Source organism: Sceloporus undulatus, chromosome 3, assembly GCF_019175285.1.
Source record: "Sceloporus undulatus isolate JIND9_A2432 ecotype Alabama chromosome 3, SceUnd_v1.1, whole genome shotgun sequence".
In the NCBI taxonomy this organism is placed as follows: Eukaryota; Metazoa; Chordata; class Lepidosauria; order Squamata; family Phrynosomatidae; genus Sceloporus; species Sceloporus undulatus.
In genome coordinates, this window is record NC_056524.1 from 22484645 (window position 1) to 22507312 (window position 22668).

At 39.6% G+C, this 22668-nt stretch overlaps 1 protein-coding gene across 4 annotated transcripts in view; it reads left to right on the forward strand.

Moving 5' to 3' along the window:
- Positions 1 to 22668, forward strand: part of DYNC2H1 (dynein cytoplasmic 2 heavy chain 1) — a 248851-nt gene that overhangs the window by 43099 nt on the left and 183084 nt on the right. For 3 of the 4 annotated variants that reach the window (XM_042458285.1, XM_042458287.1, XM_042458288.1), the window contains 11 exons: positions 376 to 526; positions 1693 to 1895; positions 5349 to 5531; positions 6210 to 6392; positions 7647 to 7870; positions 10539 to 10654; positions 15952 to 16151; positions 16994 to 17258; positions 18069 to 18276; positions 19099 to 19228; positions 21947 to 22102. In XM_042458285.1, coding sequence (XP_042314219.1) covers positions 376 to 526; positions 1693 to 1895; positions 5349 to 5531; positions 6210 to 6392; positions 7647 to 7870; positions 10539 to 10654; positions 15952 to 16151; positions 16994 to 17258; positions 18069 to 18276; positions 19099 to 19228; positions 21947 to 22102 — 2019 coding nt within the window. The remainder of the gene's footprint in view (positions 1 to 375; positions 527 to 1692; positions 1896 to 5348; positions 5532 to 6209; positions 6393 to 7646; positions 7871 to 10538; positions 10655 to 15951; positions 16152 to 16993; positions 17259 to 18068; positions 18277 to 19098; positions 19229 to 21946; positions 22103 to 22668) is intronic. The other variant, XM_042458286.1, reaches the window with a different exon arrangement.

Here is a 22668-nt window from a genome sequence, read left to right on the forward strand (position 1 = left end):
CAGCACTGTGTGGCCATGTATTGCTTGCCCCTAAGTATTCTTAAATCAGGCAGGAGTCATAAGAAAATGAATCTGCCTTATAAGCATTTAGATTCTCTTTAGCTTTGAATACTCAAATAGTCTTGACGTTTCATATCCATACAGATTATATCACTTATTTGATAGAACTGGGGACAGCTACTTGTTCAGCTATTTGTACTTTGCAATGTTTCAGCAGATTTATAATTTTGCTAAAGTGAATATCTCTGTCTGTCTCTCTGTCTATCCATCTATCAATCTATCTCTATCTGCGTTATATAATCTGTTTAAATAGCCCTCTTTGAATATATCCAAGTGAATAAACATGTTCTTGTATGAATACAATTTTTCCAATAGATTATTTGTTTAGCTGAACAAATCCAGTTCACAGAAGATGTTGAATGTGCAATCAAAGAATGCAATTTGCAACAAACAGAATTAGAACTAATGGCTAAATTGGAGCATTATACAAGCATAGAAACTAATACAGAAGATCCAGGTAATGCAGGTATGGAAAAGGATAAGTCCAGTTTTCAAACTGATTGGAGAGTTTATATACCTGAAGCACACCTGGCTATTACTAATTAGTAATTTTATCCTGAAATTTAGCCCGAAAACCCCACAAAAACTATAGTAATTTTATTATCTTAATTTACATTGCAATAAATCTGATTACTGTGATTTGTTAAGCCTCTACCTGTTTTGATTAAATAATAATAATAATAATAATAATAATAATAATAATAATAATAGTAATATTTATACCCCGCTCTTCAGCCAAAGCTATCAGAGCGGCTTACAATTTGTAAATTAGACATTTCCCTGCCCTCAGGCTTACAATCTAAAAAAGACAAGACACAAAAGGAGAAGGGAATGGCAGCAGGGAAGGGGAAAAGTCCAGGAAATGAGGCCTGTTGAGGCTAGCCTGCCTCTCTCTCCCTCAAGATGGTGATGAAGGGAGAGCTTTTCTTCTTCCAGGATGGCTTGTTGTATACTTGTAATTGTGGTGGCTTAATGGTTAAGACACTGACTCTGATGATCGCAAGGTCGGCAGATTGGCAGTTTGAGACCCAAGCACCACGTGATGGAGTGAGCTCCCACCACTAGTTCCAGCTTTCTGCCAACTGAGCATTTTGAAAGCATGTAAAGGTGCAAGTAGATAAATAGGTACTAGTTTGGTGGGAAGGTAACAGTGTTCTGTGCAGTCATGCTAACCACATGACCACAGTTATTTTTGACAATGCTGACTTTCTTGGCTTAGTAACAGAAATGAGCACCACCCCCTACAGTTGGACACAACTAGACAATCTTGTCAAAGGGGAAACCTTTACCCTTATCTTTACCTTTTAAAATGTGTATCATTTGCTCTACCTGGTCATTCAAAACAAGAGGTATTGCACTATTGACTTTTTATTTTAAGAGTGCAAGTACCACTGAATGTGGTAAGTGTAAAATTCTTACATCATCTAGTGAAGAGGGTGTGAATTGGTAGTAGTGGCCTGTGGACAGTAGGATTGGCAGTGGTAGGAATACTTAGGATGGCAAGCAGGTATGGGAGGTAGTGGTCTACTGATATGTGAGAGGCTTTGGAAGGGTATGCAGTGAGATGTGGGAAGTGTTGCAAATATACCTGTGCTTAAAGTTCTCTTTGAAATAATTTTATTTTTTCCTCAGAATCTGGAATCCTTGAGCTGAAGCTTAAAGCTCTTATTCTTGATGTTATTCATAACATTGATATTGTACGGAAACTAAATGAAGCTCAGATCAACAGTGTTGATGACTGGGTTTGGAAGAAACAACTCAGATTTTATCTTAAAGATAAAAAATGTTACATTCAGATGGTAGATGCTGAACTGCAGTACACGTATGAATATCAGGTAGTGTTTTCACATTTTTATGGCAAAGTTGTGGCATTGTTGTTAAAGCGACTTTGACTCTTTATCCATGTGAAGGCCCTGATTAGAATTGTTCCTTTCCCACTATGTCAGATGTTCACAGAAGAAGGTCACCTCTCACTAGCACTAATAAGAGTCTTCCTCATATTGTAAATAACAGGCATGATATGTGTATGTGCTTGTAGAGTGAATCTGGCATATGCATGATTCTAACTGTGTGCTGTCTTAAACTTTTGAATGAAAGACATGGCTTTCACTTTCAGGTATTTATTCTGGATAGGCTGCCACCCTCAATCTCTGTTAGGACTCTGACAGTAAGGTTGGGCACTGCCAGAGGTTTGTTTATGATCTTTTCTCCCTCTTCCTGTGAGACTGGAAGAACTGCTGATGGTAACACACAGCTTCAGTTGCACAGAGCCTCCCCCCCCAAGTGTACCATGAGCAGCTTAGGACACAGATGAGGATTCTAAGCTTATTGACACAGTTGTGGTCCCCTAACCTGATAACCTGTAGAAGATTGAAGATTCTTTGCCTTATACCTGTTGATCTGAATCTGTTTGGATTTTCCAACCAGTTGCCATGTTGGTCACCTAAACGCAGTGGTTAAATGCCTGTACTGCAGCCACTCAAAACCATAAGGTTGCAAGTTCAATACTAGCCAGGGCTCAAGCTCGACTCAGGCTTGCATCCGTCCGAAGTCGCTAAAATGAGTACCCAGCTTGTTGGGGGCAATTAGCTTATAGTTATAAACCGCTTAGAGACTGCTTAGTTCAGCATGAAGCAGTATATCAATGAAGCTGCTATTGCTAAGCTCCTATCATTACAAAACCCAGCCTTATACAATTGTCAGATCAGCGTCAGAATTCCCCTTAAGCATACATTTTTGTTCAAGCAAGCTTCATTGGAGGATGGAGGTTTGTTTAGATTATTTTTAACTTTGTATTTTTAAAATTTTGTAGGATGTATTTTTTTTAAAAAAACTTTTTACTGTTTTAATTGGATTATTTTAATTTTTTTTAAAGTGTTGTTTTAATGTATATGTGTGTGTGTGTGTGTGTGTGTGTGTGTGTGTGTGTGTGTGTGTTGTGAGCTGCCTTGGGTCCCAACCTGGGAGAAAGATGGGATAAAAATAAATAAATACTGTAAAGATACCTAAGCTAAGATTTATTCTAGTAACACAAAACATAGATATTTAAATGTGCTGACCTTGGTACAGCTAACATACACCTTGAAGGCACATTCTTATAACAAGCTTATACTTCTATTAGAATTATATAGAAAAGTGTTAACTCCCCTCTCAATAACAACCTTAATCAAGAAAAGATTATCTTACATATGTAAGAGTTTGGGTTATCAGCAGTTGCTTGGTGGCAGCAGCAGAGTTAGACCAGTTTGCTGGAAGCAGTATCTGGTGCTTTGCTGCTGAAATGGCTTCTATACAGTCTGCAGCTTTGATTTAGCCAATAAGCCAGGACATTTCATTCTTCCTCCAGTTATCTCATCCACTCAGAATAAACCATGCTATCTTAAAGGTGTGAATCAATGCACCTCTGAAAAGGGTCAGGCTAGTGTGGTCTTCCTCTCTTGCATACACTTGAGGAAGCATGTATTAAGCCAGTGACTTTATACTCTCTGACTTGTTATTATGTAAGGAGCTGGTTATTTACTTTCACCTTATCTTGACTTATACTTAAGCTGGCTGCCTGCCTGGAGCTTATTATTTTTAGTATTTGTTATTGCTATGTGCCTTCAAACCATTTGCAACTTATGGTGACAGGGTTTTCTTGGCAAGTTTCTTCAGAAGGGATTTGCCAGGGCCATCCTCTGAGTTGGAGAGAGTGTGACTTGCTCAAGGTCACCCAGTGGGTTTCATGACCAAGCCGGGATTCTAACCCTTGTCTCCACTCGAATCACTATGCCACACTGGCTCACATTTTTAAAGAGTTTTGTTTGTCTCATTTAAGCTCTTGACACTATAATAAATGTGTATTAGATAGTAATATATTATTTTAATTTATTACTAATACACATTCACTATAGTATCAAGAACGTAAATGACACAAACAAAACTCTAAAAAAATCCAGCCTAGTCTGTTACATTATATTCTAAATATGACTTTGAATATGGTATAATATTGAGAGGATATCATACACATGGAGCACCTCCCCTAGTTACAACAAAACAAATCTGAGAACTGCAAAATAGTTTTTAAGCTGTTCCATGGCAGATATGCTGTGAATCAGAAACTTCTCCAACCATGCTTCTGCCAGAATTTGATGTAGCAGTAGCAATAGCAAGTACTGTACATTTCTATCGCTTATCAGTGCGCTTAAGCACTTCCTAAGCACATGGTGGTGAACCTATGGCATACGCGCCCTTTGTCACACAAAGCCATTTCTGAGGGCAGCCGGAAAGATGGGGCATTGGGGGAAAGAGTAGGAACAGGTGCATGCCTGTTCCTCCTCTTCTCCCACCCTCCCATGCCTTTAGTTGCCTCTCTGGAGACAGTTAAAGGTCCGGGAGGGTGTGGGGAAGAGGAGGAACAGATGTGCCCCTGTTCCTCTTCTTTCCTCTCCCCTCCCAGGCCTTCAGCTATCTCCAGGGAAGTCCCGCCCCTGGAAATCCTATCCCCAGAAGTCCTGCCCCCCAGCACTGGGTAACACCAGATGCCAGGCTGAGTTGACCCTGAGCCCCTGGTTGGCATTGAACCCACAACCTTGTGGTTTGTGTGCGAGTGATGCAATACAGGCTTTTAATCTGTACTGCAGTAAAAACCAAATTGCCTTTCCAGTAGCATGTGTACACATACCTCAAGTTGCTGTTCTTGTACCTTTGCCTCTGAGAAGTCTAGAAGTTCCAAAACTTCTAACTTATGCAGGGGTCCCATTGGGCAAGTAATGTCTCTTGAGATTTTGATGAAGTGTTACTTTATGCTGCTTCTTTGCATTAACTCTGCCTTGCAATAAAGCAACTAATGTACTTATGTAATACAAAAAATATAATAGCAGGATGCCATTATCACAGGTAGCAAAAGGCAATGAAAGAAAAGATTAAATTCCTGTTGCATCATGCCATAGTCCTGCTCCACTTCAAATTCCTTTCTGCTGGTTATTTCCTAATTTTAAAAATCAGCCATGTATGTGCAGACTATGGTATTCCATGTGAAAAAAAAAAATAGAAAAGATATTTGCTTTGTTTTCATGGTTTATTTCTGCCTTCCTGAATTGTGTCACAAATCTACAGCTTTGCAAAAAAAGTTACACAAATAAGGACTTTGCACATTTCCATGGTTTCAAGCATATTTGATAGTTATGGATAACTATTAATTTGGAGTGTGACCATTTTATTACCTATGTTACATGCTAATAATTAGGTTGTAATATAACTTTAATCACATTGTCCTAAATAATGCTGTTTATATTTTATGTATTTAGGGTAATACTCCAAAGCTTGTTTACACTCCACTGACTGACAAATGTTACCTCACACTTACTCAAGCTATGAAGATGGGTCTTGGAGGAAATCCTTATGGTCCTGCTGGAACTGGGAAGACTGAATCTGTAAAGGCCCTAGGAGGACTGCTTGGAAGACAAGTTTTGGTTTTTAATTGTGATGAAGTGAGTAATGCATCTTATTAATATAGTTCATATTCTAGGTTTTAGCCTTTATGAAACCCTAAATGGCTTAGACTGAATAACATAAAGCTACTCAGCATTTGAGATAATCTTCAATAAAAACAAGCTTTCTGAGACTTGGCACTAAAATTGAAAATTCTTCCTGGACAAGTTTGCCAAGATCCCTCTCTGCACTATACAAACCCTGCCCTGTTCTCTCATTGTGATTTTTTAAAAAATTGTATGTGTCTTTTTAATTACTTTTTTCCTTTGCTTTTATCTAGTTGCTTTAATTTGCTTTCATACATTTTTTTACTTTCTATGTTTTTTTATCTCATTGCTCTTTCTCATGTTTTACTATTTTGTCTCCTTTTTAAATTTTATTAATTTATTTATACATTTTATTTTCTTCTGTTCTTTGCTGATTCCTTCGCAAGCCTCCTTGAAACCATTTTTGTGAAATACTGAGGTAAAAACATCCCAGATTAATAAAGTTTGAAAATGCATAATTATTCAATACCATTTTGGAGGAGTTCAGGTATTGTTCCAGCCTGTCTCACAAGTATGTCATGGTATTAACAGTGGGTTTTGAACTGATGTGTTGTCATCTTTCTTGCAATTTTAGATAACAATTATTGAAAATTTCCTATCTGAAGTAATAATCTTTACTTAATTTATAAGGGCATTGATGTGAAATCAATGGGGAGAATATTTGTTGGTTTGGTGAAATGCGGAGCCTGGGGTTGTTTCGATGAGTTTAATCGCTTGGAGGAAGCTGTACTCTCTGCTGTATCTATGCAAATCCAGACAATCCAGCATGCTCTAAAGAAACACCAACCTGTGTGTGAATTACTTGGAAAGGAGGTATATTTTAGCTTCTTTATAAGCATTCTCTTTTGCTTTCCCCTGTATTATAAGCTATAGCATACTTTACTGGTAGACAAGCTGTTTATTTTTGCATACTTTTCCTTTCCTCTTCATAAAGAATAAGTTACTTTTTTGACTTACATATGTTTTTGTAATACAAATCCCAGAATCTCCAAAGAAGCAATGCCACTGGATATGTCTTGTTTATGCCTTGTGTTCTGCCTGTGCTTTTGTGCTATGGGATAATCTGTCTGGGCTTTCTAAATTGGGGAATTGGCACTGGGATCTATCTACTCTCCCCCTCCCCCCTCTAATCTTTAAATGAATGCTCTTATGTATATTCTTAAGAATTCTTGTACTGCACAAGAAAAGAAAAATGTCAAGGGCCAAATGGTTGTTGTGTTAACAGAGAGTAGAACGAGACATCAGGAGGTGAGAAAAAAGGAGAAAGAGTAGAAGGCACAGTACAGGATTAAACAAAGAATTAAGGCAGAAGGATTTAAGAAACATTTGAAAATTACAAAAAATGAGAAAAATATGCTTGAGGAGTCTAGAATACAAGAGAAAAGCCACAATGCCACTTGGAGCCACCATGTTCAGAGATTTGGAGCAGGAAGGCAGGCTCTCTTACAAACTTTACATGCCTTCACAAAGACACATAGTGACACAGCAGTACAAATGCAGGACAGGGCTGAAAATACTCAGGTATGGATTGATTCATTCCTAGCAAAGAGAGATAGAGTAGATTTATGAAATGCTGAAATATCAGGGTAGGCATAAGGGAGTCTTAGAAATGTGAGGAGGTTGCCCTTTTGCAACTTGTGTTTCTTCAGTGCAGACTCAGTTGCCCCCTCTCACTATCAACACCAACTTAAATCAGCTGTCATTCTAAGGATTTTATTATCAATATGTTTTGTGTCAACACATCTTCAGAACAGGGCATACATTAAAACACACATGAAAGCTAGCTGGATTTGTCCAGTCAAGTCAACCACAGTGGATCCTAGTAGTTGTTCCTTTTGTATCTTGTTTATGTTGCTTCTGGTATTTCAAAGGCAGAGCTTGAGAAATAACTTGACAGTGGAATGTCTGTGGGGAAAATATTGTTTGCCTAAGAGAGTAGGAAATATATAATTGTTTCACAATTATGTAATGTTAAATGCTTAGATGTATTATTAGGCGTTCACATTAGTTGAATGCAGTTCAAAGTGAATGTACATCTTGTTAAAATATATTACTTTTTAATGCTAGGTTGATATGGATCACAATTCTGGAATTTTTATCACCATGAATCCTGCTGGGAAGGGCTATGGAGGCAGACAGAAGTTGCCTGACAATCTCAAACAGCTTTTTAGGCCAGTTGCTATGACTCGTCCTGATAATGAGCTTATTGCAGAAGTTATTTTGTATTCAGAAGGTTTTAAAGATGCTAAACCTCTGGGAAGAAAATTAGTAGATATTTTTAACTTATCAAGGTAAGTGGTCATAAATAATCTTTTTTCTTTCTCGTTTTCCTTTTAGGAAATACTGTATATACTCATATATATGTCTAGAAATTTTAGTCAAAAATTGACCCCAAAAAACTGAGTCAACTTATCCATGTGTCAGTGTAAATACTGTACTTTAACTTTTATTTTAAAAAGAAATCATCCCCTGGTGATAGGCAAGAGTGTAATCTGTCCTGGAAGCCCTGACCCCACTCTATTCACTCATCCATACAGCCTTTAGTTTGGGCACAAACATGCCTGCTGGAATTTTGTAAGTTTTTTTGGCATTATTTCCTTAGCTTTAGATCCTTAGTTACATGCCTCTAAGTTTTACCCTCATCATCCCCGGGTCATGTCAAAATCCATAATTTTGGCCCCCAAACCTGCCCTCGACTTATAAATGAAGTTGACTTATAGTTGAGTATATACAGTAGGCATTTTCTGGATGGTACCAAAGATCACCTGGTTTGTGTCCTACTCTCTTTATGATACATAGTGATTGCTGTGCTTAATACTAAAAACATGCAGCCGAAAAATAATAGTTGTATAACATTGTTGTAACTGTTTTGATTTAATGTACCCATCATTAATAGCATACATTGTGAACTGTAACATCCTGATTCAAATGTTAGGCCATACATCTGCCTGAAGGCTGTTCTAAACAAACTATTCATTCTCTCTTTTCTTTTCATATATAACTATAAAAATGCAAGTATGCCTTGTGGACATCTTTTAGAATTCCTGGGATTAAATATAAGTATGCAAAAGGGAACTTGTAGCATCTTTGATACTAACTAGAAGTTAGTCCCCCCACCCTCCCAGACCTTTAACTGGAAGAGACTAACTGGAAGAAAGATCTGATTAATCATAGAATCATAGAGTTGGAAGACACCTCAAGGGCTATCAAGTCCAACCCCCTGACCTGCAGAAATACTTAAAGGACCTCTGACAGATGGCCATCCAGCCTGTTTAAAAACCTCCAAAGAATGAGACTTCACCACTCTCCGAGTACTCTTACTGTTAGGAAATTCTTCCTAATGTTGAGGTGGAATCTCTTTTCCTGTAGTTTGAATCCATTGCTACAGGTCCTATTATTTGGAGCTGCAGGAAACAAACTTGCTCCATCTTTTAAGTTATTTAAACAGGAGTATCATATCACCTTTTAATCGGCTCTTCTCCAGGCTAAAAAACTCTCCAAGTTGCTCCTCAAAGGGCATTGTTTTCAGACCTTTCACCATTATGGTTGCTCTCCTTTGGACATGCTGTAGCTTGTCAACATGTCTTTTGAACTGTGGTGTTTGGAAGTTGGGTTAAGTTGACAAAAGTCACGCTACCAACCTCATTGTTCCTGCTAGTCTGAAAGGTGCTTCTCATTTTTCACACTAACAAGGCTATGTCTTGGGATTAAATATGTTAAGGAAAATGATTCTATAGATTATCTGTGGATTCCTATAAGGAAGAATAAATTTTTATTGGCCTGTTGCTAATTAAAGGTTCTGAAATTGCTTAAACTATGTTTATCATCAATTGTCATTTGAAAATGGTGTTTTAACTCAAATAAAAGAGATTAATTAGTCATATTTATTTGAGGATGCTGTACTTCATTCCTAGTAGAGTTCAAGATTCCCCTAAATACTCAGTTGCTTTGTTTCAAGCTAACTTTTCTGTAAAGATCTAATCAGATGCTAAGTCAATAACATTAAGAGAAATGGAAAACAAGACAGAGGCCAAGGCTATAAATGCCAGAGTAAGCAGGAAGAGATAAAATGAGAAATGAAAATATGGTTCACTAACCTGTTTGACATAATATGCAGACTTATTGTATGTAATAAATGGAAAGTAGCACTGTTGTGATATAAAGCATAAATAGCTACATTTTTGGAGAGTATGTAAGTAAATGATGCTATTACTTTCTCAGGTGTTCTAGCTATAAAAAAATGGATGAATAGTGCGCCTGTGCCATACGCAGATTTGAGAGCCTTGATATGGTGAATGGGGTGCATGCCCGTGGTGCACACCGTGCTGCAGGGGCTTGCCCCATTCAAACAAATGGGGCTTGAGCATACACTTAATTTGCCTTATGCGGGGAGGGGGGTCTGGAACAGATCCCCCATGTAAGGCAAAAGTAGATTGTACTTTTAAGGGTTTTTTAAAGTTTAATATGATCATACAGTTAGAGCATCATTGTATCTTTTCTGATTAAATTTACTTGGGAAAAAATAGAGAGGAAGCATGGATGGTTATGAAGCTAATGGCACTTGCACCACACTATGATTAATGGTAAAGGTGGGTGTGAAATTTGTAGTTGATCTAAGTCTGTATGATAATAGGTGTTAGTGGATCTTCAGAAGTACTAGAAGAAAGCATTTTCTAATGAAAAAATGGCTAGAACCATTCTAGTTTTATGTTTTTATTATTTTATCATTTATGATGTATTATTGTTTTTTGTTGATGGGCCTCTTTTACTAATTTTACCATGTGGTTTTATTTGTGGTTTTTGTGCCTTGGTTTTTTTTATACTGTTTTTGTATTTACTGTTTGGATCTATTTTATATTGTGACGGCTTTTAGCTTTTAACAATAAACTTCTGTACAAAAAAAAAAGGTGTCATACAAAAGACATTTGAAAACATCTTATTATTATTTTTTAAATTCAGGGAACTCTTAACACCTCAGCAGCATTATGATTGGGGCTTGCGAGCACTGAAGACTGTTCTGAGAGGATGTGGTAATCTTCTTCGCCATCTGAAAAGAAATGGAGTGAAGGAGAAAGGTAAATATATACACACAAACATGTTACTCTGGGTGTCTTCTGAAGGTAAATATCCAGCACTATGTGCTTTAGGAACAGATTTAAGGAACAGATTTGCACTACTAAGCATAATTGACCGAGAACCAGAAGAGCTTTTGTCTGAAGCCAAGGACATAATAAAAGAAGTATGCAGACAGACACTTTCAGTGGACAGAAAGAAGGAGAAGAAACCATGCATGACAGATAAAATGTTACAAGCAATAAAGGAAAGAAGAGAAGCAAAACAAGAAGGAGATAGGAACAAGCTCAGAACCATGAATGCAACAGTACAACGGCTAGTGCATAAAAATAAAGAAAACTAATACAACGAGCAGTGCAGTGAAATAGAAGACAACAATAAAAAGGGGTGAATGAGATACCTATTCCACAAGATCAGGGAAATCAAAGGAAAGTCCAAACCAAGGACTGGGATGCTCTATGACAATAAAAATCACAATTCAAGACCAGGAGGGAATAAAAAGATGATGGATACAATACACAGAAGATCTATATAAAAAAGATGATAGAATTAAGGACACATGGAATGAAGAGCCATATGAAGATGAACCCTAAATTCTAAGCAAGGAGGTAGAAGCTGCAATAAGAGAAATGGTGAAAAACAAATCACCAGGAACAGATGATATTCCAGTTGATCTGCTGCAATCCACATTGACAGAGTCAACTATAGTGCTAACTAACATAGAGATACAGAAAACAAAACAATGGCCGACAGACTGGACACGATCAATATACATCCCCATCCATAAAAAAGGAGACACAAAAGATTGCAGCAACTATAAAACCATAGCATTAATATCCCATGCAAGCAAAATTGTGCTCAAAATTCTACAACATAGACTCCAACCATACATGGAGAGAGAAATCCCAGAGGTCTAAGTGGGATTCAGAAATGGAAGAGGCACTAAGGACCACATTGCAGACATATGATGGGTAATGGAATGAACCAGGGAGTTCCAAAAGAAAATCAGTATGTGCTTTATAGATTATAGCAAAGCCTTCGAATAGATCATGAAAGACTATGGAACACCTTTAAAAACATGGGAGTGCCAGCACATCTGATAGTCTTGATGAACAATCTGTACTCAAGACAAGAGGTTACTGACAGAACAGAACATGGAGAAACAGAATGGTTCCCAATTGGCAAAGGAGTCAGACAAGGCTGCATCTTATCACCCTACTTGTTCAACTTATATGCAGAACATATTGTAAGAAAAGCAGGCTTAGATACAGAAGGAGGAGGAGTGAAAATAGGACAAGAGGTTATCAACAATCTGAGATGCGCAGATGACACCATAATACTAGCAGAGAATCTCACAAACCTGGAACAACTACTAAGGAAGATCAAAGAAGAGAGTGCAAAGGCAGGTTTACAGTTGAACATAAATAAAACAAAAATAATGACCACAGAAAACTTACACACATTCAAACTAGACAACAAGGAAATAGAAATAGTACAGTAAAAGAATTCTCATATCTGGGATCAAACATTGATTGGAATGGGGACTGCAGCCAGGAAATCAGAAAAAGGTTAAGAATGCGAAGGACAGCTATGAAAGAAGTAGAGAAGATCCTAAAATGCAAGAATATACAACTGAGTACAAAAGTTAGAATTGTACAGTCCATTGTATTCCTTATTGCCATGTATGGATGTGAGAGCTTGACAGTTAAGAAGGAGGATAGGAGGAAAATCAACTAATTTGAAATGTGGTGCTGGAAAAGAGTGCTAAGGATTCCATGGACAGCCAAAAAGACAAACAAATGGATCCTGGAGCAGATCAAGTCAGAAATCTCCTTAGAAGCCAAGATGACAAAACTCAGGTTGTTGTATCATGTCACATCATGAGAAGGCATGAGTTATTGGAAATAACAGTAATGCTAGGAAAGGTAGAGGGAAGTAGAAAGAGAGGAAGGCCACATGCAAGATGGATGGACTCTATTAAAGAGATCACAAGTATGAGTTTGCAGGAGTTGAGCAGAGCAGTGGAGGACAGGGGGTCTTGGAGATGTCTCATCAGCAGGGTCTCCACGGGTCGAGATTGACTCGATGGCAATTAAAAACAATATGCTTTAGTTGTAATGAGAGCCAGCATGTTGTAATTGGACTAGGGGAGACGGGTTTGATTCCCCACTCAGCCAGAGGATCCCACTGGGTGACCTTTGGCAAGTCACACCATTAACCACAGAGGATGGTAGTGTCAGCCCGCTAGGAAAATTTTTTGCCAAATAAAACCTGTGATAGATTTGCCTTGGGGTCACGCTAAGTTGGAAATTAAAGGCACAAAACAGCAATAATTTATTTTGAAAAAGTATCTATAGTCTGTAATTTTTTTCTGTGGCTGTTATAAACTTTGAAACAAGTGCAGTCAGCTCTCAGCTTTTGCTGGTTTTTCTTTTATTGATTTGATTATTTGTAAGTTTGTAGCTCCCTCCACCCCAGTCAGCAAATCTTCCCCTCTCCCCCCTCCTAGGATGATGACACTGCAGCAAAAATATCCTGCAATGTTGTCCTCCTCCTCCTCCTCCCTGCCCTGTGTCTCCTTTCCAAGCCTATACTGTAGCCCATACCTCTTTATCCCTTTATCACTTTGGCCCTACAATTCCCCCACCTTACTACCAAGCCATGTAAACCAAGCTCCTTCCCTCCCTCAGCCTCCTGACTCTGCCACTGCTTCCACTTCTCAGTCTACCTCCCAGTCACCTTCTTCCCTGATTTGGAGCTGGGTGCAGAGTTCTTGTGTCACATTAGAGACAACTCCCTTAAAATGATCTCTAACAAACACTTGATCTACTCAGCAAGAGGCTATTTCTGTACTTGAATCATCTGTTAAATAACCCCACTATTCCCATTCTCAGTTCTCATGGTTTTAGTTGTTTCAAATTGGATGCTGCCTTTTCAGAACAGCATATCATCTGAAATAATTGGGGTCCTCTTATCTTTCACAATTTTATGGAAGTAGCAAAAAGAAGGTGTTTATTGAATCGCTGATGGTCTTTCAGACATGGCTGGTAGATAGTATTTTGCTTGGTAGGCAATAGCTTTTCAAGTTTATGTTAATATTTTTGTTCTGTTGAACATATTGACAGTACAGTGGTCTTCACTGAAGTTTGGTTCCAGAACCCCCTGTGGATACCAAAATCTGTGGATATTCATGTCCCGTTACAGTTGTCCCTCTACATTTGCAGCTTTGACTTTTGCAGCTTTATTTATTCATGGATTTGTTAATACAGTGGACCCTTGTTATACGCTGGGGTTTGGTTCCAAGGTCCCCTGTGTATAACAAAATCAGTGTATGCCCAAGTCCCATTAAATATAATGACGTAGCAAAATGGTGTTCCTTATAAAAAATGGAAAATCAAGGTTTGATATTTGAAATTTATACTTTTTTTAAAATATTTTCAAACCGTGGATGCTTGAATCCATGTATAAAAAATCAGTGTATAAGAAAGGCCGACTGTATGTTCTCTCTAGGAATCTCTGGGTCCTCCAGCATGATTCTACTATATTCAAGGATCACCAGATATCTTACTGGAGGACCTGGAGATTCCTAGGGAGAATATATTTCTAGGCATTTGTAGGCCCTTCAGTACAGTTCTATGGTCAATGTCAAATGTTGACCACAGTGTTACACTGGAGGACCTAGAGATTCCTAGAGAGGCGTTCTCTCAAAAAACAAATCAAAACAAAAAAACAACAACCCCAAACCAGTATTTTTTTAATTTGTAGTTTTTTTTACTTTCTTACTTCTTTGCCCCCAAACCCAGTGAATGTGGAGTTCCCATTGTATATGCAATGGGGTAGTAAAGTGGTGTCCCTTATAAAGAAGCAAAGTCAAGGTTTACTTTTTGGATTTTTTATTTTCTTGGAGGGGGGAATACTTTCACTCTGTGGATGGTTGAATATGTGGATTCAGAATTCATGGCTACGGGGGGCTGGCTGTAAGATCAATGTCTTAGCTATTTTATCATTTTGGGCCTAAGGATTCATGTTGTGACCATGCCAATTATGATTTCATTCTTGGGATGGTACAGAGGAACAATCCACCCTGATTGGGTTGTCCCCTGTGTACTAACCAGACTGGCAGGCCCTCACAACTCTTTTCGGTTACGAATGTTTAGCGCCTGCCCTTCTCCAACATTTTTTTCTATCCTGCTGTATCAATTGGACATACTTTTCCCCTTCTAGAGCAAATTTAGGCAATATATTTCAAAAACAGTGGGCAGTAATAGATTAGGAATAGAATGGAGATGAAAGGAAATGAGGACGATAAATTAAAACTGAGGAATGTATTTAATTCCTTGATGGTACAGAAAAAAGTAAAAAAAACAAACACCACTCAGATGGTAGCAAATCCTCCTGTTTCTGAGGAGGAAAGAAAAGAGGATTTGAGACAAATATTTATTTCCTCAAATGAGAGTGACACAGAGGAGATTAGGGTAAGGTTGAAAGAAATTACCAGAATGGGGATAGCAAAGAAACAGGAGACAAAGACTATTATTATTATTATTAACCCTTATTTATAAAGCGCTGTAAATTTACACTAAATTTAAAGACTAAAGAGGCAGTGATCCTACTTTTTTGTAAAAATGTCCAGTATGGATGGGTATTCCAGATGTACTGTATCTGCCTACCGTTTGTTCAAATCCAAAGCATCCAGAGGAACGATGAATGTATACTTTGGATGAGACTAGTAAAGACTTATCTCAAGAGAACAGCTCAGTTTAGACACACAGTTATTTGTCTCATTTAATCCAAAGGCCGCATGTGAGAAGATATCCAAGATGTTGATTGACAGATAGTTGTGGTCCTGTATTTTCTAATGTTATGATTGGGAAAAGAAGCCAAGGCTGAGTAATGTGTGTCCTCATTCCACAAGGTCAATGGCAACCAATACAGCCTGTTGGAAGACATATTTGAAGCTGCAGGTTGGTTGGAGCCATCAACCGTTATCAGGCTCAAAAAGTGAGATAAATATAAATTAGCACAGGCAGCGTTAGTTAGAACTGTGCTGCAGTCAGTGATAGTAAGATGTAGTTCCCACCCATAATTAAGACTTGGGTAAGTCTCAGTCATGGTGGATTGATCCTCCATGCCATCCTGAGGATGAGAGGGTTTTTTTCTCTGCATTTGCTTCTTATTCATTGCCATATTTTCATTTCATTTGAAATGTTGGGTCTGTGATTTTTGATAATTGATGTGTTTACATTTCAGGTTCAAGACAACCTAAATTAATTTTTACAATTTCTGTTCTCCCCTGTAGTTAATGAAAGCCATATCGTGGTTCAAGCTTTGCGACTTAATACCATGTCAAAATTGACCTTTGCAGATTGTGCACGATTTGATGCACTGGCAAAAGATGTCTTCCCTGGTATTGATTTTAAGGATGTAGATTATGCTGAGTTAAACAATGCTTTACAAGAAGCTTTTGAGGAGGCTAATTTGGAAATCATACCTACACAGGTAAATAGTAAGTGCAACCATGGTCAATCTTTTCATTATAGGTACCTCAGGAAAATCTGTTTTGGTTACAAAAGTGTATAAGAAAAATCTTGATTACACTGGCCTGAATCTTAATGGTTAGTCCCAACTAAAGCACACCCTTTGAAAGAGTTGTTAAATAGTGAATCAACATATGCAGATATTCAGTTGATTTGATGTATGTATTTTTTAGCAAGAAATGTAACTGTTAATTTTTTTCTGGTTACTATTTTGTTAGTAATTAGTCTAATTAGGACTATGAATAAGATTCAGTTGATTGTTCCTGAAGGATATGATCATACCCATGAATTTATGAAAAAGTAACATGAGCAAAGACAAATACTGAAATCTGACTCACTTTTACACCTTAGGAAATCTCTTTGATTAAGCTGACATTTATCTTTGCAAAATAGTAAAATAAGAGATAGACTAATTAAAGGCACATTTATAGCGTGGGTGGCTTATGAGTAGAATTATGCTTGTCAGACACAGACTGTTAAAGAAAAAGACTTTCTTATTCTTTCCTCGTAATGATGTGAGAGTCAGGATGATGTAGTAGTTTGAGTGTTTGACTAGGACAGTGGGAGACCAGGGTTTGAACGGCCACTCAGCTCTCACAGGAAGGGAAAGGCAGTAACCATTCTGAACAAATTCTACCAAGAAAACCCCGTGATAAAACACCATGTCAGAAATATTTTGAAGGAACACAACAACAACAACACAATAACTCTTGTAACAGTAATTTGAAAACTTATTTTATCTGTGCTTGATAAGGTGAGAGAAATAGCCTACACATGTAACTGTTTTTTTTAATTTTCTTCAAGATTAAGAAGGTTTTGGAACTGTATGAGCAACTACGTCAGAGAATGGGAGTAGTAATTGTAGGCCCAAGTGGTGCAGGTAAATCAACACTCTGGCATATGTTAAGAGCTGCACTTGGAAAAGTTGGCAAAGTAGTGAAACAATATACCATGAACCCCAAAGCTATGCCTCGTCGTCAGTTGCTAGGCCATATTGACATGGACACCAGAGAGTGGTCAGATGGTGTGCTTACAAACAGTGCCCGGCAAGTAGTACGGGAACCTCCAGGTATGCATATGAATTAGAAATTTCTGAAATAAGACCTTCTTTTTGAAACTATACATGTTTAAACAGAAGCAAATTCCATTGTGTTCAATAGTTCCTATTCCCATTTATGAATGCATAAAACTGTGCTCTCAGGGTTACAGTATGTAAGAGATGCCATGCTGGTTTGTAGTAATAAGACAATACTTTGTTCTTTATGATGATGATAAGCTTCTAGAGCGGCGGTTCTCAACCTGTGGGTTGTGACTCCTTTGGAGGTCAAATGACCCTTTCACAGGAGTCATCTAACACCACCAGAAAACACATATTTCCGATGGTCTTAGGAAATCTTTTTATGGTTGGGGTTCACTACAACATGAAGAACTGTATTAAAGGGCCGTGGCATTAGGAAGGTTGAGAACCACTGTTCTAGAGAAAGCTTGTCACAGTAAGGCCACAAACAGTATCATTACTGAACAGAGAAACAAGAAGGTGGGAAAAAGTAATAACTTCATAAATAAAACAAGAAATGATTATTGTTGTAATAAGAATTAATTGCAGTCTCTGGATGGTTGAAGGAGCAATCCACAACCAATGGTTTAATTGTTTGTGCCAGCAGATCAGGGAAGGATTCCAAATTCCATTTTCTGTTTCTTATGTTGACTTTTCTCCCTTCCCAGCCAGTTTTTATTTTCATCTTTTCTTTGTTTTGCACTTTAGACTTATGAGAAACAGATGTTTCATCCAAGACTGAACCAACTAAATCTAATTTGTATTACTACAGAAAAGCAGCTACTATATGAGAAATAATGTTTTGTTATTGTTTGTGAACAGATGTTACTTCATGGATAATCTGTGATGGTGACATAGACCCTGAATGGATTGAATCTTTGAATTCTGTCCTTGATGACAACCGTCTACTCACTATGCCCAGTGGTGAGAGAATTCAGTTTGGTCCAAATGTTAATTTTGTCTTTGAAACACATGACTTGAGTTGTGCTTCTCCTGCCACAATATCTCGAATGGGAATGATTTTTCTAAGGTAATTTTACATTTCATATGTAAAGATTATAGAAACGTGTAAGCTACAGATCTTTATAGTATCATGCATGCTAAGTTCAAATTTTGTTTAGGTTTAATTGCAGTAACAACAATAACAAGCCACTTTGTTTTACCTGCTTTCATTGCTTTCACTTGCTTTCTGCTTTCATTGGAAAATAATATTTTTGGCGGGTTAAAAAATCTTGTACAAATGTTCTTTTGATAGTCCCCACAACAAATGCAGAATTCATAGCCTATCTTTACTGATTTCCTTAAAACAGGAAGAAGGGTGACTGAATGCAACTGGAGGGAAATTCCCCTACTTTTTAACAACCTTAAGAATGTCAACCAATTAGTAACAACAACAACAACAAAACTTATTTCTTACCCACCTCTCCTCAAGACTCGAGGTGGGGTATAACATGTTAAAATACAAAACACAATTAAAACCACATAAACCCACAATTAAAATACATCACTATAAAATCATTAAAACACATTCATAAAAATATAGGACTCATAAGAGTATCTAAAGTACAGGTTGAATCTCCCTTATCCAAAATCTAAAATGCTCCAAAATCTGTAACTTTTTAAGTGCTGACATGACAGGGGAGCACTGGAGGTAGGAAGGGACAAATATATAATTTGGCTTTTATTCAATGCAATATTGAGACATATTTCTTGAAAAGTAAACCATGTTGAACACGCTTTCAAGTAAGCATGCATAGGATTTAGTTTATTAAGTGTTCCCTTGAATTTCATGTTTTTATTCAAAACAGATATTGAAAATATATTTTCGTTTTGTTTTGTTTTCTCCTTCTAGTGATGAAGATACTGATCTGAATTCCCTGATAAAATCTTGGCTTAGAAACCAACCTGAAGAATGCAAGCAGAATCTTGAAAACTGGATTGGAGATTATTTTGAGAAAGCTTTAAATTGGGTCCTAAAACAGGTCAGCACGTTTTAAGCCTTCCCCGGAAAATCATAGGGCTCTAGCTGGTTTGTATGGGGAGATATGGTCTCTCAAATATTCTGAACCTAAGCCATGTAGGGCTTTATAGCTCAGGACCAGTACTTTGAATTGTGCCTGGAAATGAACGGGTAACTAGTGAAGGTGTTTTAATACAGGAGTTTTATGCTCCCTGTAACTGGGTCTAGTCAGCATTCTGGCTGCAGCATTTTGAACCCGCTGAAGTTTCTGAACGTTTCTAAAGGCAGCCCCACATAGAGTGTGTTATAGTAGTCTCAACAGGATGTAATCAAGGCATGCGTCACCATAGCCAGGTCTGACGTCTCAAGGAATGGGTGCAGTTGGTGCAGTAGTTTTAACTGTTCAAATGTACTCCTGGCCTCTGCTGAGATCTGGTCATCCAAGGTCAGAGTGGAGTCCTGGAGGACACCCAAACTATGAGCCTGAGATTTCAGGGGGAGAGTAACCCCATCCAGCACAGGCAAGGTCCCTTTTCTCTGATCTGCCTTATGACTGGCCAGGAGCACCTCTGTCTTGTCTGGATTAAATTTCAATTTGTTTGCCCTCATCCAGTCTATTACTGTCAGCGGACACTGGTTCAATACAGAGACAGCTTCCTTGGAATTAGATGGAAAGGAGAGATAGAGCTGAGTGCCATCCGCATACTGGTGACATCTCACCATAAAACTCCGGAGGACCTCTCCCAGCAGTTTCATGTAGATGTTGATTAACATGGGGGACAGAACAGAACCCAGAGGGACCCCACAGTCCCAAAGGCTAGGCAATCAAACAGGAGTCCCCCAACACCACCTTTCGAGTATGCCCCTCCTAGAAAGACTGGAAGCACTGCATAACATTACCCCCAAGACTCATCTCAGAGAGGTGGCCCAGAAAAATACCATGGTTGATGGTATTGAACTCTGCTGAGAGATCCAACAGGGACACACTCCCCCTGTCCAGCTCCCTGCGTAGGTCATTCACCAACGTGACCAAAGTTGTCTCCTTCCCTTAGCCAGGTCTGAAGCCAGATTGAAATGGATCAAGATCAGGGGTTGGCAACCCCCGGCCCATGGGCCGGATCCGGCCCAGCGAGGTGGCAGGACCGGCCCCAGCCCGGTCCTGCCGCTGATTGCCGCTGACAACAGGCGGTACCGCTGCGGTTGCGGCAGGGAGGGCACCGAGGAGGGCGGGCTGCAGACGGTCTCCATGGTCGAGGAGGTGGAGGAGGAACGAGCAGAGGCAGGCGCGGCAGCTTCCTGTAGCCCTGCGCGCGCCAGCAGGGCCGCGTGCAGGGGTAAATAGGAGGAGTTTCTCCTCCTGGGGCTGGGGTCCTCCTCGTCCTTCCTTTCCCGCGGCTGCCAGACAGCTGTGGGGAGGGAAGGAAGGGGGCAGGGGTCCTCCTCATCCTTCCTTCCCGTCCCGTGGCTGCCAGACAGACACAGGGAGGGAAGGAAGGGGATGGGGGCCCTCCTTCAACAGGGCTCCCCCTCCAACAGGGCTCCGGCAGCTGCAGCAGGCCTCTAGGAGGCCCGTTGCGGTCGCTGGGGTCCTCCAACAGGGCTCTGATGGCCGCTGTTCCCTTCGGGTGAAGGGAAGAGCCGAAGGGAGGGCCTGGGATGGGTGCCCAAGCCCTTCCCTTCGGCCTCCCTCCCCTTCGGCCAAAAGGGCCCCTTGGAACCTGTTTGGCCAAAGGAAGGGACCGAGGAGGAGAGGGCGGGCACATGCCTCCTCCTCCGCACGGTGTCCTTCAGAGGACACCTCAGGCCTGGCAAAGCCCCAAGGAAAGGAGCAGGGGCCGCGCGCTTGTTGCTCCTGCCCCTCACAGGCCCTTACTGGTCCCCAGCTGTGTCTGAGAGGCAGCTGGGGGCCAAGGAAGGGCAGGAAGACAGGTGCACGCCTGTCACCCCCTCTCCCAACCCCCCCTTCTAGCTGTCTCTCAGACAGCTGGAGGTCGAGAAAGGGAGCAGAGAAAGCCATGCCCCCTGGAGGGTGGAAGCTCCGCCCCGGCATGCGGCTCCACCCCTGGAGGGTGGAAGCTCCCCCCGTTTCGGCCCCCCAGTTGTCTGAGGGACAGCAACCCGGCCCCCGGCTTAAAAAGGTTGCCTACCCCTGATCTAGATAATCTGTTTAATCCAGAAACCCCTGGAGCTGGGAGGCCACCACTCACTCCAGAATCATGCCCAAGAATGGAATATTAGAGACTGGCTGATAGTTATCCGGAATGATGGGATCCAGGGAGATCTTTTTCAGCAATGGCCTCACCATAGCCTTATTTAGGCAGGAGAGAAATCTGCCTTGCTGCAGCAAAGCATTCACCACTCACTCTACCCACTTGGCCAGTCCCCCTCTTGCTGCTTTCAGAAGCCAGGAAGGACAAGGATCCAATATACATGTGCTGGCCCTCACTTCTCCAAGGATTCTGTCCATATCCTCAGGCTGCACAAATTGAAACTCATCCAATAATACAGGACAAACAGGCATCAAGATTAAATCCTTTGGACCTGAGTCAACTACAACATCCAGGTCAGAGCAAAGACTGTCATCATAGCTATTTAAGGCTTTATATCTACTTTGAATACTGTCACTCTGTATCCTCACATTTCTGTTAGTATTTGCCAGCATTTTTATATAAGACTTTGTGCTTGGTAATGTTATGGGAATCTGTTTTATGGCTTCCTTACTGCATTCTCTATTTTACAGAATGACTACGTGATAGAAACAAGTTTGGTTGGAACAGTGATGAATGGGTTATCTCATCTCCACGGGTGCAGTGAACGTGGGCAGTTTATAATCAGCCTGATAAGAGGGCTCGGTGGAAATCTCAACATGAAATCACGTCAGGAGTTTACAAAAGAGGTCATTGTTTATGACAGGAATTGTTCAAGCTATTAGCAGTTTCAGGAGAGTTTTCTTTTCTTTTTCTTTTCTTTTCTTTTTTTAAAAAAATTAGAATCACAGATATGTCCTGAGAAATATTTTAGGCAAGGATTAATAAAAAAAATAATAAGTGAAAAAACACCTCTAATGTTGCAATCCAGGTATCATTTGCCACAGAACTTTTTATGTGACTAATAGCACAGGCTTACAAAATGGAGGTTCATAAAAACCTTTAAAAGTATCTGTGCTAGTTTTATAGGAATTTGATTTTCTAAATCCAAAACTGACCTCAGATTGGTTACGAAAGTTTTTTCGGGTTACGAAAAAACTCCGGCGCTATTTTAAATGGAGCCGCGGCGGAGCCGCGGCTTTTTCCCCATTAGCGCCTATGGCATTTCGGCTTACGAAGGCTTTTCGGGTTACGAAAGCGGCCGCGGAACGAATTAATTTCGTAACCCAAGGCACCACTGTATAGTTTTTTCATGTGTTGTAATATGTTTGAATCAAATGATCCTGCAAATAATTATCTTCCAGCAAGTAAGAAA